Source organism: Diospyros lotus, chromosome 1 (assembly GCF_014633365.1).
Source record: "Diospyros lotus cultivar Yz01 chromosome 1, ASM1463336v1, whole genome shotgun sequence".
Classification (NCBI taxonomy): domain Eukaryota; kingdom Viridiplantae; phylum Streptophyta; class Magnoliopsida; order Ericales; family Ebenaceae; genus Diospyros; species Diospyros lotus.
In genome coordinates this window covers 36,354,646-36,374,040 of record NC_068338.1, presented here as the reverse complement: position 1 = coordinate 36,374,040, position 19,395 = coordinate 36,354,646, and the positions used below count along the sequence as shown (strand labels likewise).

The window sequence follows — 19,395 nt, the reverse complement described above, 5'->3', positions numbered from 1 at the left end:
TTATTTTTATTTTTAATTTTTTATTGGATTGACTTCTTATGAAAATATTCCTAGTAACAATGATACTATTTCTGTTTTACTTGTGTCGTTAAAATGTTTCTACACTGACGTGTTTGCAGTTTGCTGTGGTTTCAGCCCTTCCGCTGTAATGCAATGTTTGTATCATCTCTAATAGTTCGTAAATAAATGTGTTGGATACATGTTTGATGATTACGGTTAGTAGACTGACAAGTTAAATTAGACGGTATTTAATCGAAAATAATAGAAGAAGTGTAAAAGAAATAAATTCATTGTTATAAGGTGTACCGTGGCTGATATTCATATATCTACTTTCAAACCTGAAACCTGTAATAAGCGTCTAATTTTAATAAGATAAATTAAGAAATGAGATATATATATATATATGTATGTATGTATGTATGTATATCGTCCAATGTAAAATACACTCGACATCTGTCTTCTAATAATTGGCTCCGTGCCATCGGGCTGTTAACACCGGCGCACACGGGATCCTTCTCCCCTCCCCCCTCTTCCTTGTATCTGCCTGCCCTCGGGTTTCATTCTGTTCCGGCCCTTTCGGTGCTAGTCGCTTGATCTGAAACCATGGGATTCTTCTACAAGTTTCGCAATTTCAATCTCCATTACAGAGCTTACATATCCAAATTGCACGTTTACAATCACAAGAATGTTGATGTTTACCCTCACAACCGTACAATTCAAGCCCTCGGTTCTTGTGATCGTCATCTACTCATTCCCAAGAGGTGGCACGTTGGCCATTCTGGCCACGGTCATGACCACACACACCACGGCCACGACCGATCGAGCAAGGGGAGCGAGAACATTTTCCGCCTCGGCTTGGCCGCCGACGTTGGCCTGGCCGCCGGCAAAGCATTCACCGGTTATCTTTCTGGCAGCACCGCCATCATTGCCGACGCCGCTCACTCCGTCTCCGATGTGGTATTCTCCCTTCCTTCGCTTTGTGATTAATTCCTTGCAAGATTTTCTTTGTCATCACAGATTCTTAAGGACCGAGGCAGCTGATCGATTTACATTCAGATCCCTATATACGTCCTGCGTATTCATATCAGTGGATTTGAAACACTACAGAATTGTTATTTTCGTTTTTGGTTGCACTACAGCTGCGATAAGTTAATTATACATGTGGTGCTCTGTTAGCGCTTTGTCTAAACTCCGTGAATAATAAATGTAGCGAGATGTGCTTTTTGAATCAGTTATTTTGGAAGCTCTTGCCTCTTGGTTGGCTGTGCGATAACTCTATTGTAGAATGGGTCTTTATAATAGGCTAGTAGAGACTTCCTCTGTTCTGTCTACTTCTCCCTCTGTCCCCACCCATTAGGACTTGCGCATTTGAATACTTAACTCATTAATAATTAATTTACTCTCTCTCTCTCTCTCTCTCTCTCTCTCTTTGCTAAACTTTTTTTTTTTGTTTTAGCCATGTAGGTTTTGAAATAATTACATTTAGTAGGGGTAAATTTGGTAAAATAGTACAACAAGAAGTAGTTAGCGGTAAAATAATTATGTTTTCTTAATTTTTTTTGGCTGTCAAGCTGGAGTATTAAGTTAGTTGGTTAGTCCAGTTCATATGAGTAGGCTTTTCTTGTTTCATGTTTGGAGTTGAGAGAGCTTCATGATCAACTTTCTTTTTTTTGTGGGTTTTTGGTAGTAATTGTTTGTATTTCAAAGATTGCTTTGTTGTTATATAACCTTTTTGCTTTCCTTGCAGGTGCTTAGTGGGGTCGCGCTATTGTCATTCAAAGCTGCGAGGGTTCCTAAGGACAAAGAACACCCATATGGTCACTTTTGATTTGTACCTACACGCTACTCTAATGGTTTTATTTCTTTTTCTGTTTCTGCCTTATCTTTAACGTGATTTGGTGGGATTATTCTTATGTGCTCTTATCTAGTACAAGATAACCCATTGTTGTTGATTTCTGCTTGAATTATGAGATTTGGGGAGTTTCAATTTTTCAAATCACATTTTTTGATATTTGCAATATTTGGCAAGTTCTCTGAACAGGTCATTCTTTTAAATTACTGTTACACGCTTAAGTTCTTAATTGGAGTTATAGGGAAAGAGATTAGCACTCAAATTGTTTGTTGGTTGAGCTAGATGCTTTTGGTCATATTTTTAAGGAACAGAGCCGTAGGTTTTCTATGCTGGTGCTACATAAGTTATCATTGCTTTGAGCTTTTAAAGAATACAGTTACACATGCTTCTAAGGGGTGTTATTTTCTGTGTCTTTTTGTATTTTTGCATTTTACAGTTGTGATTGTTTTTCATCTTTCAGGGCATGGTAAATTTGAGACCTTAGGAGCCCTTGGAATTTCTTGTATGCTTCTGGGAACAGCTGGAGGTATAGCATGGCATGCTTTAGATCTTTTGCTGGTACGTTTCTTTTGCTTTCTTCCTTTTTTGAGAATTGAGATGATTATTACACCAGCTTTACTCTTTCCGAATTTTAGGCTTGCAAGTTTCCTGTCTTGATAATTTATCAGATTTGAACATTTTCTAATCTGGTCTATTAGCATATTGCTATCCACAAAAAATCATGGATTAGGCATAACTGATTAGGTTCCATTTGTATTATCCACAGGGATTGTTCTCATCTGCTCCTGAAATAGCAAGTCAGTCACTGGGCCAGCACATGCATAACCATCACAATGGGGGGCATCACCATGGAATTGACATGGATCACCCTATTCTAGCTTTGAGTATGACTATAATATCAATTTCAGTTAAAGAAGGGTAATCAGTTTATTTAAACTGTCAATTGAATGAGAATTTTCTTATTTGTTTGTTATGCTTTTACTAAAAATGGATCATTCTACTACTTTGATTATGATGTGGGAACTGCTAATTTTTTCACTTATCAGTGTGTTCAATACAGTGCAAATGCAATTGCATCTCACTTCTGAAAGCTTATAATGCTGTATGGTAGTAGGCTGTTTGGATGATTCCTATTGTTGAGCTATCTGAATCTCATTTCCTTGGTCTTAACTTGAATATATTACTACTTATTCATGCAATCATTGGGGCATTATTTTACATGGCCAAATATCCACAACAGACTTCTGTCTTTTATCACATAGTGATGACACCTATTTTATTTTCCCTGCATACTTCTTTTTGTTATTATTATTATTATTTTTACAGTGTTTGTTCTGTCTCTTTCAATATCAAATTGCTGTGCTGAGTGGACGTCTTGAGAGAACAGACCAGACAAACTCCATTCTTTTGGTAATAACTCACTAGTCATTCTAATAACATTTTTTCCCATCTCATTTGAATCTTATTTCTAGGTGGTAAATCACTAAGATAAATAACTGATATTCTACTGGATCATACAATTTTTTACTGGGTGTGAATGGACGTGAGTGTTCCTATCTCATGTTTTTGCTCAATGCAAACTTTAATTTGTTATGTAATTAAAGTCTTTCAGAATTTGTTCCAGTGAGCAACTTGTTTTTTGATTTTTCACATGGCCCCCTGCCCCCAACCCTGCCAAAAAAGAAAACCATTTGTTGAAGAAGTAAAATACCATGGGCACAAAGGAGAGAGGTTTTTTCTTTTTAAGCCCCGTTTGGCATTGAGTTACAAAAAACGAGTTCAGGTGAGGTGAGGTATTGAGGTGGGTTGCATTACAAAAATCTGTTTGGTAAGTTTATCAAGGTCAGTCTGGTTAGAATGTTAAATGACTAAAAAGGACATAGGGAACAATTTTGGTTATGGTTTTTATAGGGACATATGGGGAATTAAAATTTATCAGTTATTTTAAAAGGGTAATATTGGAATAAATGGTGAGTTTTGTGTTTTCAAACTCAACCTCGCCAAAATGGCAAGGTTGAGTTCAGGCCCTCAAACTCAACACAACTGAATTGAGTCAGAAAGATTGGAGTGTTACCAAACACTCAAGTTATTGCATTTGGCATTGAACTCACCCCAACATGGCTCTGAACTCAATGCCAAATGGGGCCATAATGTAATACAGAAAGAAAAGGAGGCTAGACACCTAGAATAGGCAGTATCATTGTTGTGAATACTAGACAAGGTATCAGATTTGTCATTAGTACAGTATGATATAGGTAACAGACAATACTAGATAGTAGATACATTTCTGATATATCATTATATAGATTAATAAGATATATTATAAAAAAATGTATAAATTTAATAAAAATTCAATACGAAATGGTGTTATAGAAGTATAAAGACAATCACCATTCTTAACTGCACTAAACAAACAATTTAACATAATACAATATTATAACAATAATCCTAAATCAACATAATAAATCATGAAAACTAACATTTAATTACTTTATAGATATCCAAAGGACTGTACCTGGCTGCAAAAGCAAAAAAAATCATAGGGAAAGAGAAAGTTCTAGATTCTTGTGGACCTTGTTTTGAAGGTCTTTAACTTTCAATTAAAGTAACAGAGAAGTTGTTAAACTTCTTTGTTAAATAATAAGAAAAATGAACTACAGACAAAAAGAAAAATAAATCTGGTTTTTGTACAGCGTGCACGAAAAAAAAGAAAGTGAAGAACAAAGAAGAGAAGAATGGAAAGAAAAAGGGGATGAAACTTGTGCTAGAATACCCCAATTTGAGTGGTAAGGGATGTACCGGTCAATACAGTACGGGATCCACAACTATGGGTAGTATTTCTTGATACTTTCGGGCATCTAAACTTTTCCTTTCTATTTTTGTTTATCTATTTACATTTTGTGGATATGTTTCAATTTGAATGGTAAAGGATGCTTCAAATTGCATTATGAAATTCTTCACTAAAGAATAAATAAAATAAAATAAAAGTTGGGTTTGGTGCTACTCTTTATGAATGTGTTCTGTTCTGGTTTGTGCATTGTAATATCGTCTAAATGATCTAAAAGTTTGTTCTTTTCCTTACTTCATTCTTCTTGCATCTCTTCAATTCTATTCAATTTTACTTGTAGCCTGTACTGGATAACAAAGGGAGCTGGGGAAAGGGAAGGCAGTGGATTGATGAAAGCTAATGCTTGGCATCATCGAGCAGATGCTGTTTCCTCATTTGTTGCTCTTGTTGGTGTTGGTGAGGACCCTTGTGATTTATGGAAGTTTTAACCTTTTTTGTAAGGTTAATAAGAGCGAGAGCTGATTTAACATGAGTATTAGTGATTTCAATGTTAATGATGATAAGTTGCTTTTTGAGGTCGACTTGAACTTGTTTGTAGCTTTACATAGAGAAATAAGTTCCATTGAAACCTGATTTTAGTTTTTGTTTCTTCAATTATGTTACCTGAATGGACAGCTGATGCTGCAAAAGTTTTTACCAAATTTTAATCCTCCTAGATGCTGCAAAAGTTGTTTCTTTGCTGATCTTCCATCTAGTCTAGGGCATCAACCCTTTTCCTTTTTCAGTTTGAATTTAAAATCTAGGTTGTGGGTATGCCTTAGTAGAATAAGGATTCTTCTATATTTTAGTGAAATACATTTCTCATTATGAACTATTTAATGATAATAATGGTTTTAGAACCATTATGGTGCTCAATTTTGTACAAGAATGAACTGAGCATAGTTTTATTGTGTGTACATGTTGATGTGGTCATCCTGAGGAACTATCATTTCTTCTAGAGTTTCACTTATTTTTTTAGTTTAATAATCTTGAACCATTTAGATCTCAAATATCTTCAGCTACTTTAGACTTTCTGAATTGGTCATATTTTTTTGATTACTCAGTGACCATGGATGACTGCTGATTATGGGTTATTCATCTTTTTTTTAGGAGGATCTATTCTTGGTGTCAAGTTTCTAGATCCTCTTGCTGGACTTCTTGTCTCTGGCATGATCCTAAAAGCTGGACTTGAAACTGGTTACCAGAGGTATCTCTTCAATTTGTTGTTTTTTATTTTTATTTTTTGGTTAAACAAAAGAAAAAGTTGAGCTTATGTGTTTTCAATATATCATGGATTCTGTGACATTTATTAATGCCTCTTCAGTTTCATATTGAGCTTATGTGTTTTCTGTTTTATTTTGTGTAGTGCTACCCCACACATAATATTGATTTTTGGCTAAGACCTGTTATGTTGCAATATGCGTTTAAGATCTTTAAATTCACTGTTTGCCCCTCACCCCACTTTTTCCGTCACCCCCTACTTAGGATCTATAAATTCATTTTTTTGTAGTTTTATCACACGTGATTATATTAATTGTCTTGAATGATTAATGTTGACTTTCTTGTGGTCATAATTTTAAGATTTGGACATGCAATGCAAATTAGTTCTCTATTACTCTGGTATATGTATGAATGTGATCCATAAATGTTAGAGATATTACTACTTAAACTTTTACTAATTAGAGGTGGGTGGAAAATGCTTCTCTTATGTTTATATTTTTGTTTTTTAGCATGTTGCATCTAATGCTGAAATATAACATGTGCGAGTGTCTCAATGACATAGCATTTATTCTTGAAAATTAGATAGGCATTAAGCTGAGTGTCTATGAAGTCACAATGTGTTTCTTCTCCCCTGACATTACGATGCATCATCAAATAGTCTTATATGAATGTTTTCTTTCTGTTAATAGGATTAATCTGTGTATTCTATTCTAGAATAGAACAAATTTTCTGAATCTTGACAAGTTTCCATATTTGGCATGCTGTCTGGTGTTCTAGCGTATTGGAGCTGGTGGATGCTGCAGTTCCCTCAAAACAGTTGGATCCCTATATAGAAACAATTCTCAAAGTTGAGGGAGTGAAGGTGAGTCAATCCGGAACAAAAAACCCACATGTGTGAAAGAGCGAAAATAAGACAGTTGAATAATATCTTTTTATGCCTTTAACTGTTAGCCTCTTATTCCTGGTCTTGGCATGGTAATTGTTGTTCTGATGATGTTAATGATTTAGTATCCGAATGGTAAATAACAATTAAATTGCATGATGAATGGTAGTAGTACTAATGAAGAGATTTATTTCTGCTATTGTTTTGTTATTAACATTGTTGTTACTGTTTGTCCTTCTGCAAGGCTTATAGCTTTGGTTGCCTTCTATATAAGGTGGGAACTAAAACATAATCCTTTGGATGGTGAACTAGGAAGTGTTACTAGAATTGTTGATATTGATGGCTCGTATGCTAGGCAAAAAGCTAGTTGTTGAAGCATAGTTGTTGACCAGAGCTTTAATAGGGGTATTTTTGTAATTTTATGATTAACCTCATATTTACTATTTTGCCCATATAAAATACTTGCTTTGTCACCTATTTTCAAAATAGTAAAAAGCCTAATTGCTCACTTCCCATGGATATAGGCAAAAACTATTGAATCACCTAAATTTCTATATTCTTTCTTCTTCTTCTTCTTCTTCTGGTACAATAATCCCTTTTAACAGAATTCTCCATGCAAAAACCCAACAAATGAAAACTAGAAATGATTGGAGATAGAAAATTGGAAAACATTTCCACAACTAAACAGCCCCTAAGGTTTTTCCAATTACATTGAGATTACATCGAGAATATACATTAAGTCCTTCCCTATTTGCACTAGTCATGGATGAACTCACTAAACATGTTTAGGTAGAGGTGCTGTGGTGCATTTTATTTGCAAATGAGATTGTGTTGATGTATGGGACAAATTAAAGTGTGAATACTAATCTCAAGATATGGAGGAAAACTTTTGAGTCAAAAGATTTTAAATAAAATAGAGTGTAATATATGGAATGTAAGTTTAGTAAAAATGGTGTGGAATGGTAAAACTAGAAGGTCAATTCATACCAAGAAAAAAATAATTTAAATATCTTAGATCAATCATCCAAGAAGATGAGATCAATGAGGGTGTTATCCATAACATTAAGGCAAGATGGTTAAAATTGAGAAGTGCATTTTGTGCTTTATGATAGTAAGATTCCTTTAAAGTGAAAAGAAAAATTTTGTAAGACAATTATGAGATCAACTTTGTTGTATGGCACAAAATGTTGGACAGTGAAACACTACCATGTGCAAAATATGAGCTTATTTGGAATGAGGATGTTAAGATGGATGTTTAGTCATAAAAGAAGAAGAAGATAAAATTAGAAATGAGGTAATTTGTAATAATGTCGGAATGGCTCTTGTTGAAGATAAGTTGGCTTTGATGCGTTTGGGATCAACCAGCCTGTTAATCTTTGATTGTCCAGACCTGCATTGAAAGTAAGATGAATACCATAATTCCTGGAAAGGTAACTCTCCTATGATTGAATTGCTAGAATATGAATGCATCATAGTCAAAAAAGAAGTGGACATACTTTTAACAATGTATGTTTGTTGCACAGTTATGATTGTGCGGACTTGTACCACGTGAAAAATGGAACTCTGAGAACATTGATTCATGTGAAATCCATGACAGAAGTGTGAATGGGAGTCTCAAATTTTATTCTATTTTTTTCCTTATCTGAAGCACAATTTTGCTGCATATCACATAAGTGATATGGGATGCTATTATTTGTTGGTATAATATCATCAGTTGGATCTTTTTGTTGAAAATTTACATATGCTAGTCTTAGTTTTATTATTTACTGAAAATTTTACATTTTGCATTACTCTGTAGGGATGCAATCATCTTAGGGGAAGAAGAGCTGGTTCCTCTCTCTATCTTGATGTGAATATTGAGGTGGGATATCTGATCAATATATTTTGCAACCTTCATTTTTGGCTCCTTACATCATTTCCAATATTCACATTGACATGGCAGTTGCCCCTCTTTGCAGGTGGATCCTTTTTCCAGTGTTAGCGCAGCTCATGATGTTGGTGAAAATGTCCGTCACAAAATTCAGAATTTACATCCTGAAGTAGCTGAAGTCTTCATACACATAGGTAAGTAGACTTTGACTTGACAGTTGATCCTCAGTAATGGTATTCAAGTGTCTGTCTTGAGAGTTATCTTGAGGTTGGCTGTTGAGTATATTTAGAATAATAGAAAAAGAAATGGGCAATACAAGATTTCCTTGCTGGTAGTTATTAGGTTCTCTAGACCATCTAGCTCAGTGTCCTGACACTTTCTCTGAACCAAAACCTATGGCTTTCATTTTAGTCAGTCAGACTGAAGTTGAAACCTAGCCCATTCCTATGACTATAATTTTGCCACAAAGCCAATTGATTACTCTATTATACACCTGATTACTCTATTATACACCTGAACCTGGACTCCACAATATTTTACTGGAGGTGGCTGCAGATTGTGTCAGAGATCATTAGGCAGGTGGGATGTTTTGTGCAGCCAATCATTCCTCTATTGCCTTTCTTAGTATGATTAGTGATGCTGCTACTCCCTCTGTTGACTCCGTTGCCCTACTAAATTTGTGGTTCAACATCTAATGGGAACAGGGAGAAGGAAACAGATGTCTTTGGCTCCAATCAACAACAGCAAAGTTACATTTGGTTGGGGCGTGGAGAAGAGTTTTAAGATCAGATATTTACTGGTAGAATAAATGTACATAATGAGTAGATATAAACCTTCAGTTGACCTTTGTTCTAAGTATACGCATGGCTTTTAGATTACAAGTTTTAGGTCCTACATTTCAGTGTGTACATTTTTTGTTTTCTAGTAATACATGTTGCTGCTGTTATTGTTCTTATTGGTTAGTAATCTGTCAAAACGTGCTTCAATGGCCGTCAAACGTCCTCCCTCTCTCTATCAACTGAACTTGATAGCTTTCTGTATCCTCCCTCTCCTTTTCCATTAAACTCAATAGTTTTCTTTCTTTCTTTCACTTAATAGTTAGTTGATCTCATGAAGTATGGTTATTGTATTGCCGTCACAGAGCCTGCTATATCACAGTTCTCAACCAGCATAAGGGGCCAGGAAGGGCATTTGGAGGAAACAGACTACCAAAATAGGAAACCTTGCGCCGAGAACAAGGATATTGAAGATACCATCTCCAATATATTCTCATCGAAATTTTCAGAGGTACTTTGTTCCCTCCATCATGGATTGAGTGAATTTGTGTTTGTTTATGCTAAATGTGGTAGTGTTTTCATACATTATTCTTTATTTCAGAAAATGGTTCTAGAGCACATAACACGACACTTGCTCCGGGACCAGATGGTACTTCAGATTGAGGTGTCCATGTCTCCCGAAATCTCGATCCGGTGAGCTATGATGATTCATCCGTGTTTAGTTTTCAGGAGTACCCTGCAAGAAGAGTAATGACAATAGATATTCATCTTCTTGTTGACTCTGCAGAGATGCAATGAAGGTGGCGATAGAAGCAGAGAGGGAGATTAAGGCAGCCTCTGATACCATTCACATTCGGGTCTGCATCCAACTCCGACTCCTCGGGCATACAAAAATCCAGGAATTACTTGATGACGATTTGTGAGTGAGACTTACCACAAAAACGCCATGGGAAAAAGCCCAATGTTATCTTCCAATAATAATGCTCCTCTTTTGTCTGTACTAATATTGCTGCCACGAGCTGGACATAATCATCGGGGGACCGACCGACCGACCGACGGACCGACCTACCGTTTCTTTGCTTAAGCAAGATAATCATATCATATGTGAAGTTTAATAAACAGAAGAAATATAATAATTAGAGAATAGCGTCGCATAGTATAGTATAGATAAATATACGGTGCAGGCCACTGCATTTTAAGGGGTAGACGTGGGGGCGGGGCGGCGTGGAATGTTGAGATTCATGCAGATTCTTGACACGGACAGACATGATGCAATATGCATGTTCGAGACCATAACCTTCACATCACATCGCATGGGGGTTGCCATGGCCTGTGGCTTACTACGATGATGGGCCGTTGGAATTGGGCCACGAGGTTGGAAGGAATAAGCAGCTGGTCCTTCTTAACCCCCGGCCACCGCACCCTTTTGACAATGCTATCAATATTTATGTTTTTCTTTTTTCTCATCAATATCTTCAATATTTATGAAATCATGTTTTACTGTGTTTTTTACTTTTTAAATTTCTAAAAGCAAAATTTAAGAGTTGCATTTGACTTTATTTTTTAAATATGGTTTTTGAAGTGAAGAAAGACAGGTGAGAAAGATACTACCACAACCACAACAAAATGCACACAATTTCTTTTTTTTTTTTTTTAATAAGAACGCAAATTTTATTTTAGGTAGTTTTTAAAAATTTCGACCTTCATTATATACACTGCAAATTATATAGTTAGTTCTTTAATTTTATTTCTTAATGAATTAATTACTGCATTTTAATTTTATTACTATTCGGTTTATTTTGTAATTTTTTTAAAAATCAACATAATATAAATTTAAAAATAACTTGATTTAAGAACCTGTAACAAATTAATTATTATATTTTAATTTATGTTATTACAATTACTAAACTTTGATTTTTATTATAATTTAATTTATTTTATAACTTTTTATTAAATGCTCTTAACTAACATAATATAAATCTAAAAAGAAACTTAATGACGGAGCTTGTGCCAATATTAGTTTTATGATTTTTTGAGTTTAAAATTAACCAATTTGTTACAAAGTGTAGAATCTAAAAATTTATAGTATAATTTATCCAAATAAAAATAGTCAACTAAACACACTTTTGTTTATTAATAGTAGAAGAAAAGCACAAAATAAGTTCGAATATTATTAGATTGCGTACTGGTAAATATTATTTATATATTAATTTTTGATATTCAATACTTCTTTTAAAAATTAATACTATCTAAAAAAAAAAAAAAAAACTTTTAACTTTTAAATTGTTTAAAAAAAACATAATTCTGTAAATATAAAAATCGAGGATTCAAATAACATGACCTATTTTGTATTTACATGCACTCCCAAACTAAAATACATTCACAAGATTGGAATGATTAGGTTGTCCATGTCCATGATCAGGTGGCTGATTCAATTTTATTTGAACTTTCTATTAACAGTGTTAAATCAGAGGGAACGGGATGAACAATGCATTGCACAAAATAATGTAAATGAAAATGGTAAAGTGACGGAGAAGACGGGCGAGCATCGATCAGATAATTGTAGTCTGGAAATGTTTATTTCAATCGACATCTTGCCATTCCGACTCCCATTCTCATCACCTCGATGGCCCATCCAGAAAACAAACGAAAAAACAATTCTGTGAAGATGATTGGAGCAACAGAAAGATGAAGAAACGGCGAATACGAGAAGGGAAAAGGAAGTGAGAGGTGACGAGGCTCAGAAGGATCCATTGGTGTTCTATAATCACCGAAGGAAAAGATTTTCCCTCAGAAAATAGGTAGTTATCAACATCATCGCCTCTATGTCAAATCCTCCACAAATTGAACACAAAACCCAGAAAATTGACACGAACACACAAGGGGAAAAATAATTACAGAGAATTGACACAAAAACAGGTGGCTCTTCTCAACATCGGATAAATCACAGAGAACTGACACGAAGCATTGTAAATATGAAAAGGCAAGCATAGATTGAAGACCGAACCATATATATAACCACTGCAATGAGCGGCAGCAGCAGCAGTTCGCTTCGCCTTTAGCCCTCCGCGTTCAGAGATATATATAGAGGGCTCGATTATGATTTAGGGTTAGGGTTTCGCTCTCTCCCAATTCGTCGGCTGCCGATTCATGAAATTACCAACGTAGCCCTATGTCCCGCTGTCATCGCGTCACGTCACAGGGATCCGGTGCGGGCGGGTTCATCCGCAACTTCTTACAATGGCGCTGGCGCAATCCCACCAACCATGACCTCCTACATTCTCATTCTCGTATATTGTTTGAATTCGTACGTGTTAAAATTCTAGCCCGCGTTACTCTTATCATTAAGGGTATGTATATATATATAAAGTTTTTTTAATGGAAAAAAGAGAAGTGGGGGTGTCACGTATATAATTTAACAACTATTTAAGCATGATCATAACAACTTAATGTTATTAAAAAATATTTGATTTGAGTTATAATTATTATTAAGAAACAAGTGTTAATCTAATTATTAATGTGTATAGTGATGACTCATATATACTTTCCTAACTCTAGAAAGCGATGAACATCTCTTTATTAATTAGGGACGGATTTAGGGAAGAGGGTCACGCACGGGCTGCAACTCCCTAGATTCAGTCCTTCCCTAAATTTGTAAGGTAGATCTGGCCCATTTAAAAGAAGAAATGTTGAAATACTCATAGTTCTACAGGCCAATCATCCCCTAGATTTGCTTCTAGATCCGCGCTTGTTATTAACTGAAGTTATCACTTTTTTGGTGGTAAGTATATAATGGTTAATTTTAACAATTTTAGCTTTTTTATAAACAAATTCAAAACAATTAAATTTAATTTATTTTTGGGATCAATCAAACATTATTAACTTTTTGTAATTGAGATTATTTCATACGGGACAATGTGTAATGGGTTTTATAATTATAATAATTTGAAATGATACAGTTATAATTTTATTTTATAATTTTTAAATTAAATTTAAATTAACTTCAATACAAAATTAAGATAAATTAAAGTTCGCTTTCAATTCATCCCACATTAAAAAAGAATTCAAGTTAAACGTACAAATATTTAAAGGTATAATGTCTAAATCCTAAGTTGTATTCTCTTCGACCATCTTCTTCCACTCTTCTATATATCTTCTTCTCTTGCTACATCACTCACTTATAAAAATTTTTACACTTTTTGTATGGCAGTTGTTCTTTATTAAAATTGACTTGAGCATAAGAATTCATTTGAGAATTATATATTGACCTTAATTTTAACCTTAATTTTGCAGGTCTAAATTAAATAAGAAGATTTATTTGTTTTAGTAGTTAGCTCCTTGCAATTCGCCATTGATTCAAACACTAATGGCGCTAAGTTTTGATACCAATCAAATAGAGCTACCGTATTAATTATTATACAATTAAAATTAAACTTGGTAATTATGATCTGTATACTTAAAATATAAATAGACGGTACGTAAGACACAATAAATTAAACAGAAGAATAGAAATGTAATTAATTGCTGACTTTTTGAGAATTATATATATATATTTTGTTCATGAACTTCTTCTAAGTATTCTTGAACGTTCAACCTGACTAAAGACAACTTATCCTATATATATTCCTAATCAACTTGATAGAACAGGAAAATCTTTCTAAGCTGGCTTATTCATGGATTAGTACAAACAGAAACAGCCACAGCCACCCGATTGGATCATACACAAAGGTCAGTTCACTAGAAACTAATTAAACTAACATTAAGATCCTCCTCAGTCCTCATCATCATTGTCTCTGAGAATGCATGGCAGCTTTGACCCATCCAACTCCTAATGCACCCATGTTTGATTGTGTGTGTGTGTGTGTGTCATCAGTTGATCCAGCGCAGTAAAGCACGCAACTTGTTTTCTTTTTAATCTCCATGACTTGCAGATCTCTGGGCGGCGGATCAGTGAAGAAAGATCAAAGATTCGATGATTAATCTGCTACTGATCACTGTCAATCAAGCATCCCACAATGGCTTTTCCATGCCTGGTTCCACCTGTTGCTGGAATTGATTCATCACCTGCATTCTCTGTTGACTCATTGCTTCGAATTCCAATCTGTTTTGATGCTGCTGCTGCTGCTCATGCAAATTCGGAGGCCTCGTTGGCCCTCCAATCCCCAAGAAGTCCACTGTCATCATATCGCTGCTGCTTCCGGAATTCGTTCCGAACCTCGTCAGGCTCCGGCAGGCTGCCGGGGCTCGTCCCGGCATCATGCCGGAGCTATTGTTCTCCTCATTCTCTGTGTTCTTCACGATCAACCCTTGGCTTTGATCGCCACCACCCACATTGAACATTCCACCGAACATTCCCATCTCAATATTTATGGCCGAGCCGCCACCGGTTCCAGACTCAAAAAACTGGGAGATTTCTTGCGGGTTTTTCTGGAGGAGCGGGTTGGTGAATTCCCCGCCGTTGATCCCTACTAAAGTCGACTGATCCGGCGCCTGATAATGTTCGTATGGGCTGTTGTAGGGTCTAATTCCGGTGACCGGATGGTCCGGGCCGGCCATGCTGCTGGCGAAGCTCTTCTGCATCATGGGAGAGTTGATGCTGTTGCTGGCGGTGGCGCCCATCTGGGCGGCTTTCTGCAACAAGGCTGTGGCAGACATGTGTGGCGACCCGGAAAGCTGGCCGCCTCCGTTTTTGGCGTCTTGGAGGTAGTTGAAGCCGGCGGAGGAGCTGTTGGAGCTGAGCTGGAGGCTGGAGGGAGAGGAAGAAATGGTTCTTGGGGAGCTGAAGAGGGTGCCGGAGGTGGTGGAGAACATGCCGGCGGCGGCGGCCATGTTCATGGGCTTGAAGGGCATTGGGACCAGGGGGTCTTGGGAGAGGGATTTGAGAGGGTTTTTGGGGTCATAGACGTTGAATTGATGATCTGATGATGAGATTACTGCCATGGATGGGTTTATGATGTTGTTGGTGTTTAAGGGCATGGAAGGGATGAGGTCTGGTGGTAAGTTTGATCCCATGTTGGGGACTAGTCCTTGGTTTACTTTGTTGTTCTCTTCTGCTAATGCATCACAGAAGGCTCTGTGAGTGATGAAGCTATCTCTCCTGCATATATATGTAACGGCAAACACATGGTGGCTAAGTATATCATAATAATCTCTAAAAAAGCATATATTCTTCATATATAGAAAAATTTTGGATGTGAAATTAATGTTACAAAAGTCTGTGTATAAGTTTGCTTCCAGAGAGAAACATTAATGAATTTTTGTTGCAGAAAGTCTTTTATTTTTATTTTTATATATTACTAATCACTCTTTAGTTCTTGTAATATTAATTTTAAAACAAGACCAATATGGTTTTAAAAATTTTCAATTAAATATATCATCTCCTTTCTTAATTTATTAGAGAATGGGACAGGTTCTAATTAAAGTCAACCGGACAAAGCTCATGGGATATAAATGAACTTAATTATGATATTTGAGACATGCATAGACTCCTTATAGATTTCTCCACCAAACGTTGCACTTCAACCATCAAGTAATTACCTCATATTTCAAAATATCATTAGGCCTAACTGCAACTTACTATTAATTAAATATTTAATGGACATGTTACCTCGAGAAGATGGTGCCACAGTCACACTTATATTCCCTGGTCCCACAGGTTTTCTGGTGAGCCTTCCAGTCCGACTGCACGGCATACTTCTTGGAGCACTTGTCACATTTCCACTTCTTCTCGCCGTGCTTCCGGCTGTAGTGTTTCTTGATTCCGGTGAGGTCGCCGAGGGCCCGGGCCGGGTTGTGGTGGACGCAGCTTGGCTCGGGGCATATGTACACCCTTTTCTTCACCTCAGTGCTGTTTCTTTGCCTCAGTTTCCATGGCAGATTGTGGCCTCTCCGGTGCAGTTGCAGGTTTTGGTCCCTCTGGAACCCCTTGTTGCAGATCTCGCAAACGAATCGGTTCGTTGCCATTAGTGTTGTTGGTGATAGAGCAATAACTTCAGCAGTTGGATCTACATGATGATCATAAAATCACAAAATTTATATATCTAAAATCACTGAAAAAAAGAGGGTACGGTGGTATGGAAATATCCTAGCAACTCTATGGTGGCAAAATGGAAATGGCTGCATTTTTAAGTAATTAATAAGGAAACAGACAACTATTGCAGTTATTTATTTATTTTAATTTTCTTCTAGTATTCATAGTTAATTCCCAAATTAACTTAGGATTTAAACATCTATGGCATAAATTTAGCAGTTTTAAGGAATGGTAGATTCATGATGAGTACTGCCTCGCCCTAACAGTGAGAAAACAGAAGAGAGCGAGGAGAAGTGCAATAAAGCACAGTCCTAAACAATTATTGTAATCTTGACGCAATAATTGAACCCTCAGAAAGGCAAACTTCCTTTTCAAGATCAGATAAGGAAGTAAATCTTCTCTGATCACATTCATAATAATAATTAATTTGATGAGATGAGCTATATCTGAAGGCAATCTTATTTCTCTGTTAAATCCAAGCTAGCTAGTAATTCTTCGGAAACATCAACTTTCATATTTTAATTAGATCGAACCTTCTTTAGTTATTTGATTCATCATTTTCCAAAACCTTGTGATACACACACGCGCGCACATATTTTTGAGGAGTCCAATAACCCAATTGGCAAGAACACATGAATTAATTCTCCCCAAAAATACAAGTTTCCGTACTTCTCAAAGAGTGATCATGACCACAATATGGGAAAACCACAAATATTCATGGCCAATCAAAGAGTCTAATGAAAAACGCTGTACTATTTAAAGATATGATGGATTGAGTACAAGAAAACATAATCATAAGGGTCCATTATTGGGAGGTGTGGAAAATCCAGAGAGTGACAAGAATATTTGTAGGTACACAAACACATGATGCATAAAAATATTAAGATTTGTTGGAATAATTAGTTAATTGCCTGGAGTTCCTGGCAGATTTCTCTTCTTCTTGGGCAGTGGCGGTGGCGGTGGCTGGGAGGAGGATCCATTGCTGTTAGTTGCAGCCGCCCCGGAAGCGGAGCCATGGAGCTGTTTTTTATGAAGCGGCAGCTGCTGGACTTCTTCCCCAGTATTACCTGAAGAGAAGCTGCCATCATCACCTGTAATATTTGACATCAGAAAAGAGAGAGAGAGGGAGAGAGAGAGAGAGGGAGGGAGGGAGAGAGTTGTAGTTGTATATGGAGATTGCTGTAAAGGGTTTTGTCTTTCTGTCCTTTTTCCAAAAACTTTGTGTTGTTTTCTATCGTTCTTTCTGTTTCTCCGAGATAAGAGGCTGCTCGCTTGTTTTTGGCGAACACAAATCCAGGAATCTGCTCTCACTAGAGGAAGACAAAAACCAGGGAATTCTCCTCTATTTCTGGTGAGAAGAAAGCTCTTAATTTGCTTGCTCCGTTGCCAAACAAGAAGACCATTAGAACTTGGTCTTCTTTGGCTTATATATATATAATGCATCCACATGGCACCACCAACCAATAGGAATATATATATATTCCCCTAATTAACTTAATTTGTTTAATTAGCTAGCATTAATCAATTCACCCCTTAAGAGACCCCCTGATCATCAGCTAGCAGAGTTCTGTTTTTACTAATTTAAAATATGCATTAATTCAAAGTGACTACTCCAATTATGGTGATAAAAGTGATCTCTCCATCTCCATTAACTGACGAGGGTTTTTGCTAAATCATTTCTCTCTAAGTTTTGGTATTGCATATATATGTTATGCTTTTAAATTAGACAACTTCAAGTAGATTCAGACGAGGAGTAATTAATTAGGGCTGTATTAATTATTTCTAGTCCTAAAGCTTGTTTTTTAGTGCACAAATAAAGTCAATCTACGTCTATGCAGGGCCCCTTGATGTGTGATTTAAAAAGGCTTGGTGAAACGGAATGATTAAACTCATAATTAATGTGGTCCGTTTGAATTGCATGAAATAAAACTTTAAACCCCCACAAGATTATTATAAATCAAATCAATTATGACAGCGAGGTTTAATTTCTTTTTAAGAATGATTTGGAGGACGAAAGAAACTGCTTAATACCTGAATGTTTTACAGTTTATAGCATTGGCGTCATGCATATATATACCATTAATACAAAGACAATTTTCTTAATGTTCTGTAAGTCAAATAATCTTGCAAACGCAAAGTATTTTGCCATCGATAGAATTAAAAGAGGATGCAAAAATCTCTCATTGTTGTCAGTTCAGAACTGTAGTGCAAGAATTCCGTTTGTTTGCAATAACACGTATATATCAATTTCTTATTAACTCCCAAAATCATTTTTAATAAAAATTCGAGTAGATTAAGCTGTTGCTTTGATCAACCCCTTTTAGGACCCATACTTTATGTAGAAGCTGATCACATCACTCGTACAATGCTGTTGTGAGGTGAATGTGCAGAAGCAGAATGCTTTTGTCTCATTATATATATATATATATATATGTAAAGAAAATGAGTTGGTGCCATTGTTTGATCCTATTAGCATATTTTAATGTTGTCCTAGTGACACAGAATATGCTATTGTTTCTTGACGAGGATCGATCAATAATTACACATAAAAATTGTCAAAAATATAAACTTTTTTACGTACTCAATCATTCAAAAAAAGAAATATACGTGAGGAGGGTACTGTAGTATATAACTTTATTAATTCAAAATAAATATATAAATGTGGCAGACGTACCAAAAAGACACATAAGTTGTGGAATGTTGTGTCTAACAGAAATATTTGATGAAAATGAATCAAAAGGCATGTGATTATGCTGATTTTGGCCTTTGTGCTTTCCAAGCTGGATTTGTTAAAATTATTGGTGGCCTTGTCTGCTATGATTATGCATATATATATATATATGTATATCTTGCTGTTCAAAAGTTAATTCATGCCCCCGATGGTCACAGTGAGTGAAACATTATAGGTTTTAGACCAGTTAATTAACTTGCCAAAA

At 35.9% G+C, this 19,395-nt stretch overlaps 2 protein-coding genes and 1 non-coding gene across 4 annotated transcripts; 1 reads left to right on the top strand and 2 right to left on the bottom strand.

The window, feature by feature from the left end:
* Positions 1–473: 473 nt before the first annotated feature.
* On the top strand, positions 474–10,928 carry LOC127793544 (metal tolerance protein 2). Of its 2 annotated transcripts, none has more exons than XM_052324294.1 (12): positions 474–957; positions 1,748–1,817; positions 2,313–2,410; positions 2,619–2,770; positions 4,981–5,096; positions 5,790–5,886; positions 6,678–6,762; positions 8,582–8,644; positions 8,742–8,847; positions 9,795–9,940; positions 10,031–10,122; positions 10,217–10,928. In XM_052324294.1, exons 1-12 carry the CDS (start codon positions 604–606, stop codon positions 10,350–10,352), a joined length of 1,515 nt encoding a protein of 504 aa, XP_052180254.1. In that variant the 5' UTR covers positions 474–603; the 3' UTR covers positions 10,353–10,928. The 2 variants fall into 2 exon arrangements, with proteins under 2 accessions (XP_052180254.1, XP_052180255.1); XM_052324295.1 differs by lacking the exon at positions 474–957 and adding an exon at positions 1,637–1,672.
* A 1,235-nt stretch (positions 10,929–12,163) lies between these two features.
* On the bottom strand, positions 12,164–12,255 carry LOC127793637 (small nucleolar RNA R41). The gene has a single exon (XR_008021473.1). It is a non-coding gene; the product is annotated as a small nucleolar RNA R41 (small nucleolar RNA).
* Positions 12,256–13,928: 1,673 nt separating this feature from the next.
* On the bottom strand, positions 13,929–17,870 carry LOC127797063 (zinc finger protein GAI-ASSOCIATED FACTOR 1-like). Its single transcript, XM_052329563.1, has 3 exons — positions 17,371–17,870; positions 16,037–16,433; positions 13,929–15,526 (listed from the first exon to the last, which is right to left on the bottom strand). The coding sequence occupies exons 1-3, from the start codon at positions 17,564–17,566 to the stop codon at positions 14,431–14,433; spliced, it is 1,689 nt and encodes a 562-aa protein (XP_052185523.1). The 5' UTR covers positions 17,567–17,870; the 3' UTR covers positions 13,929–14,430.
* Between the last annotated feature and the right edge of the window lie 1,525 nt (positions 17,871–19,395).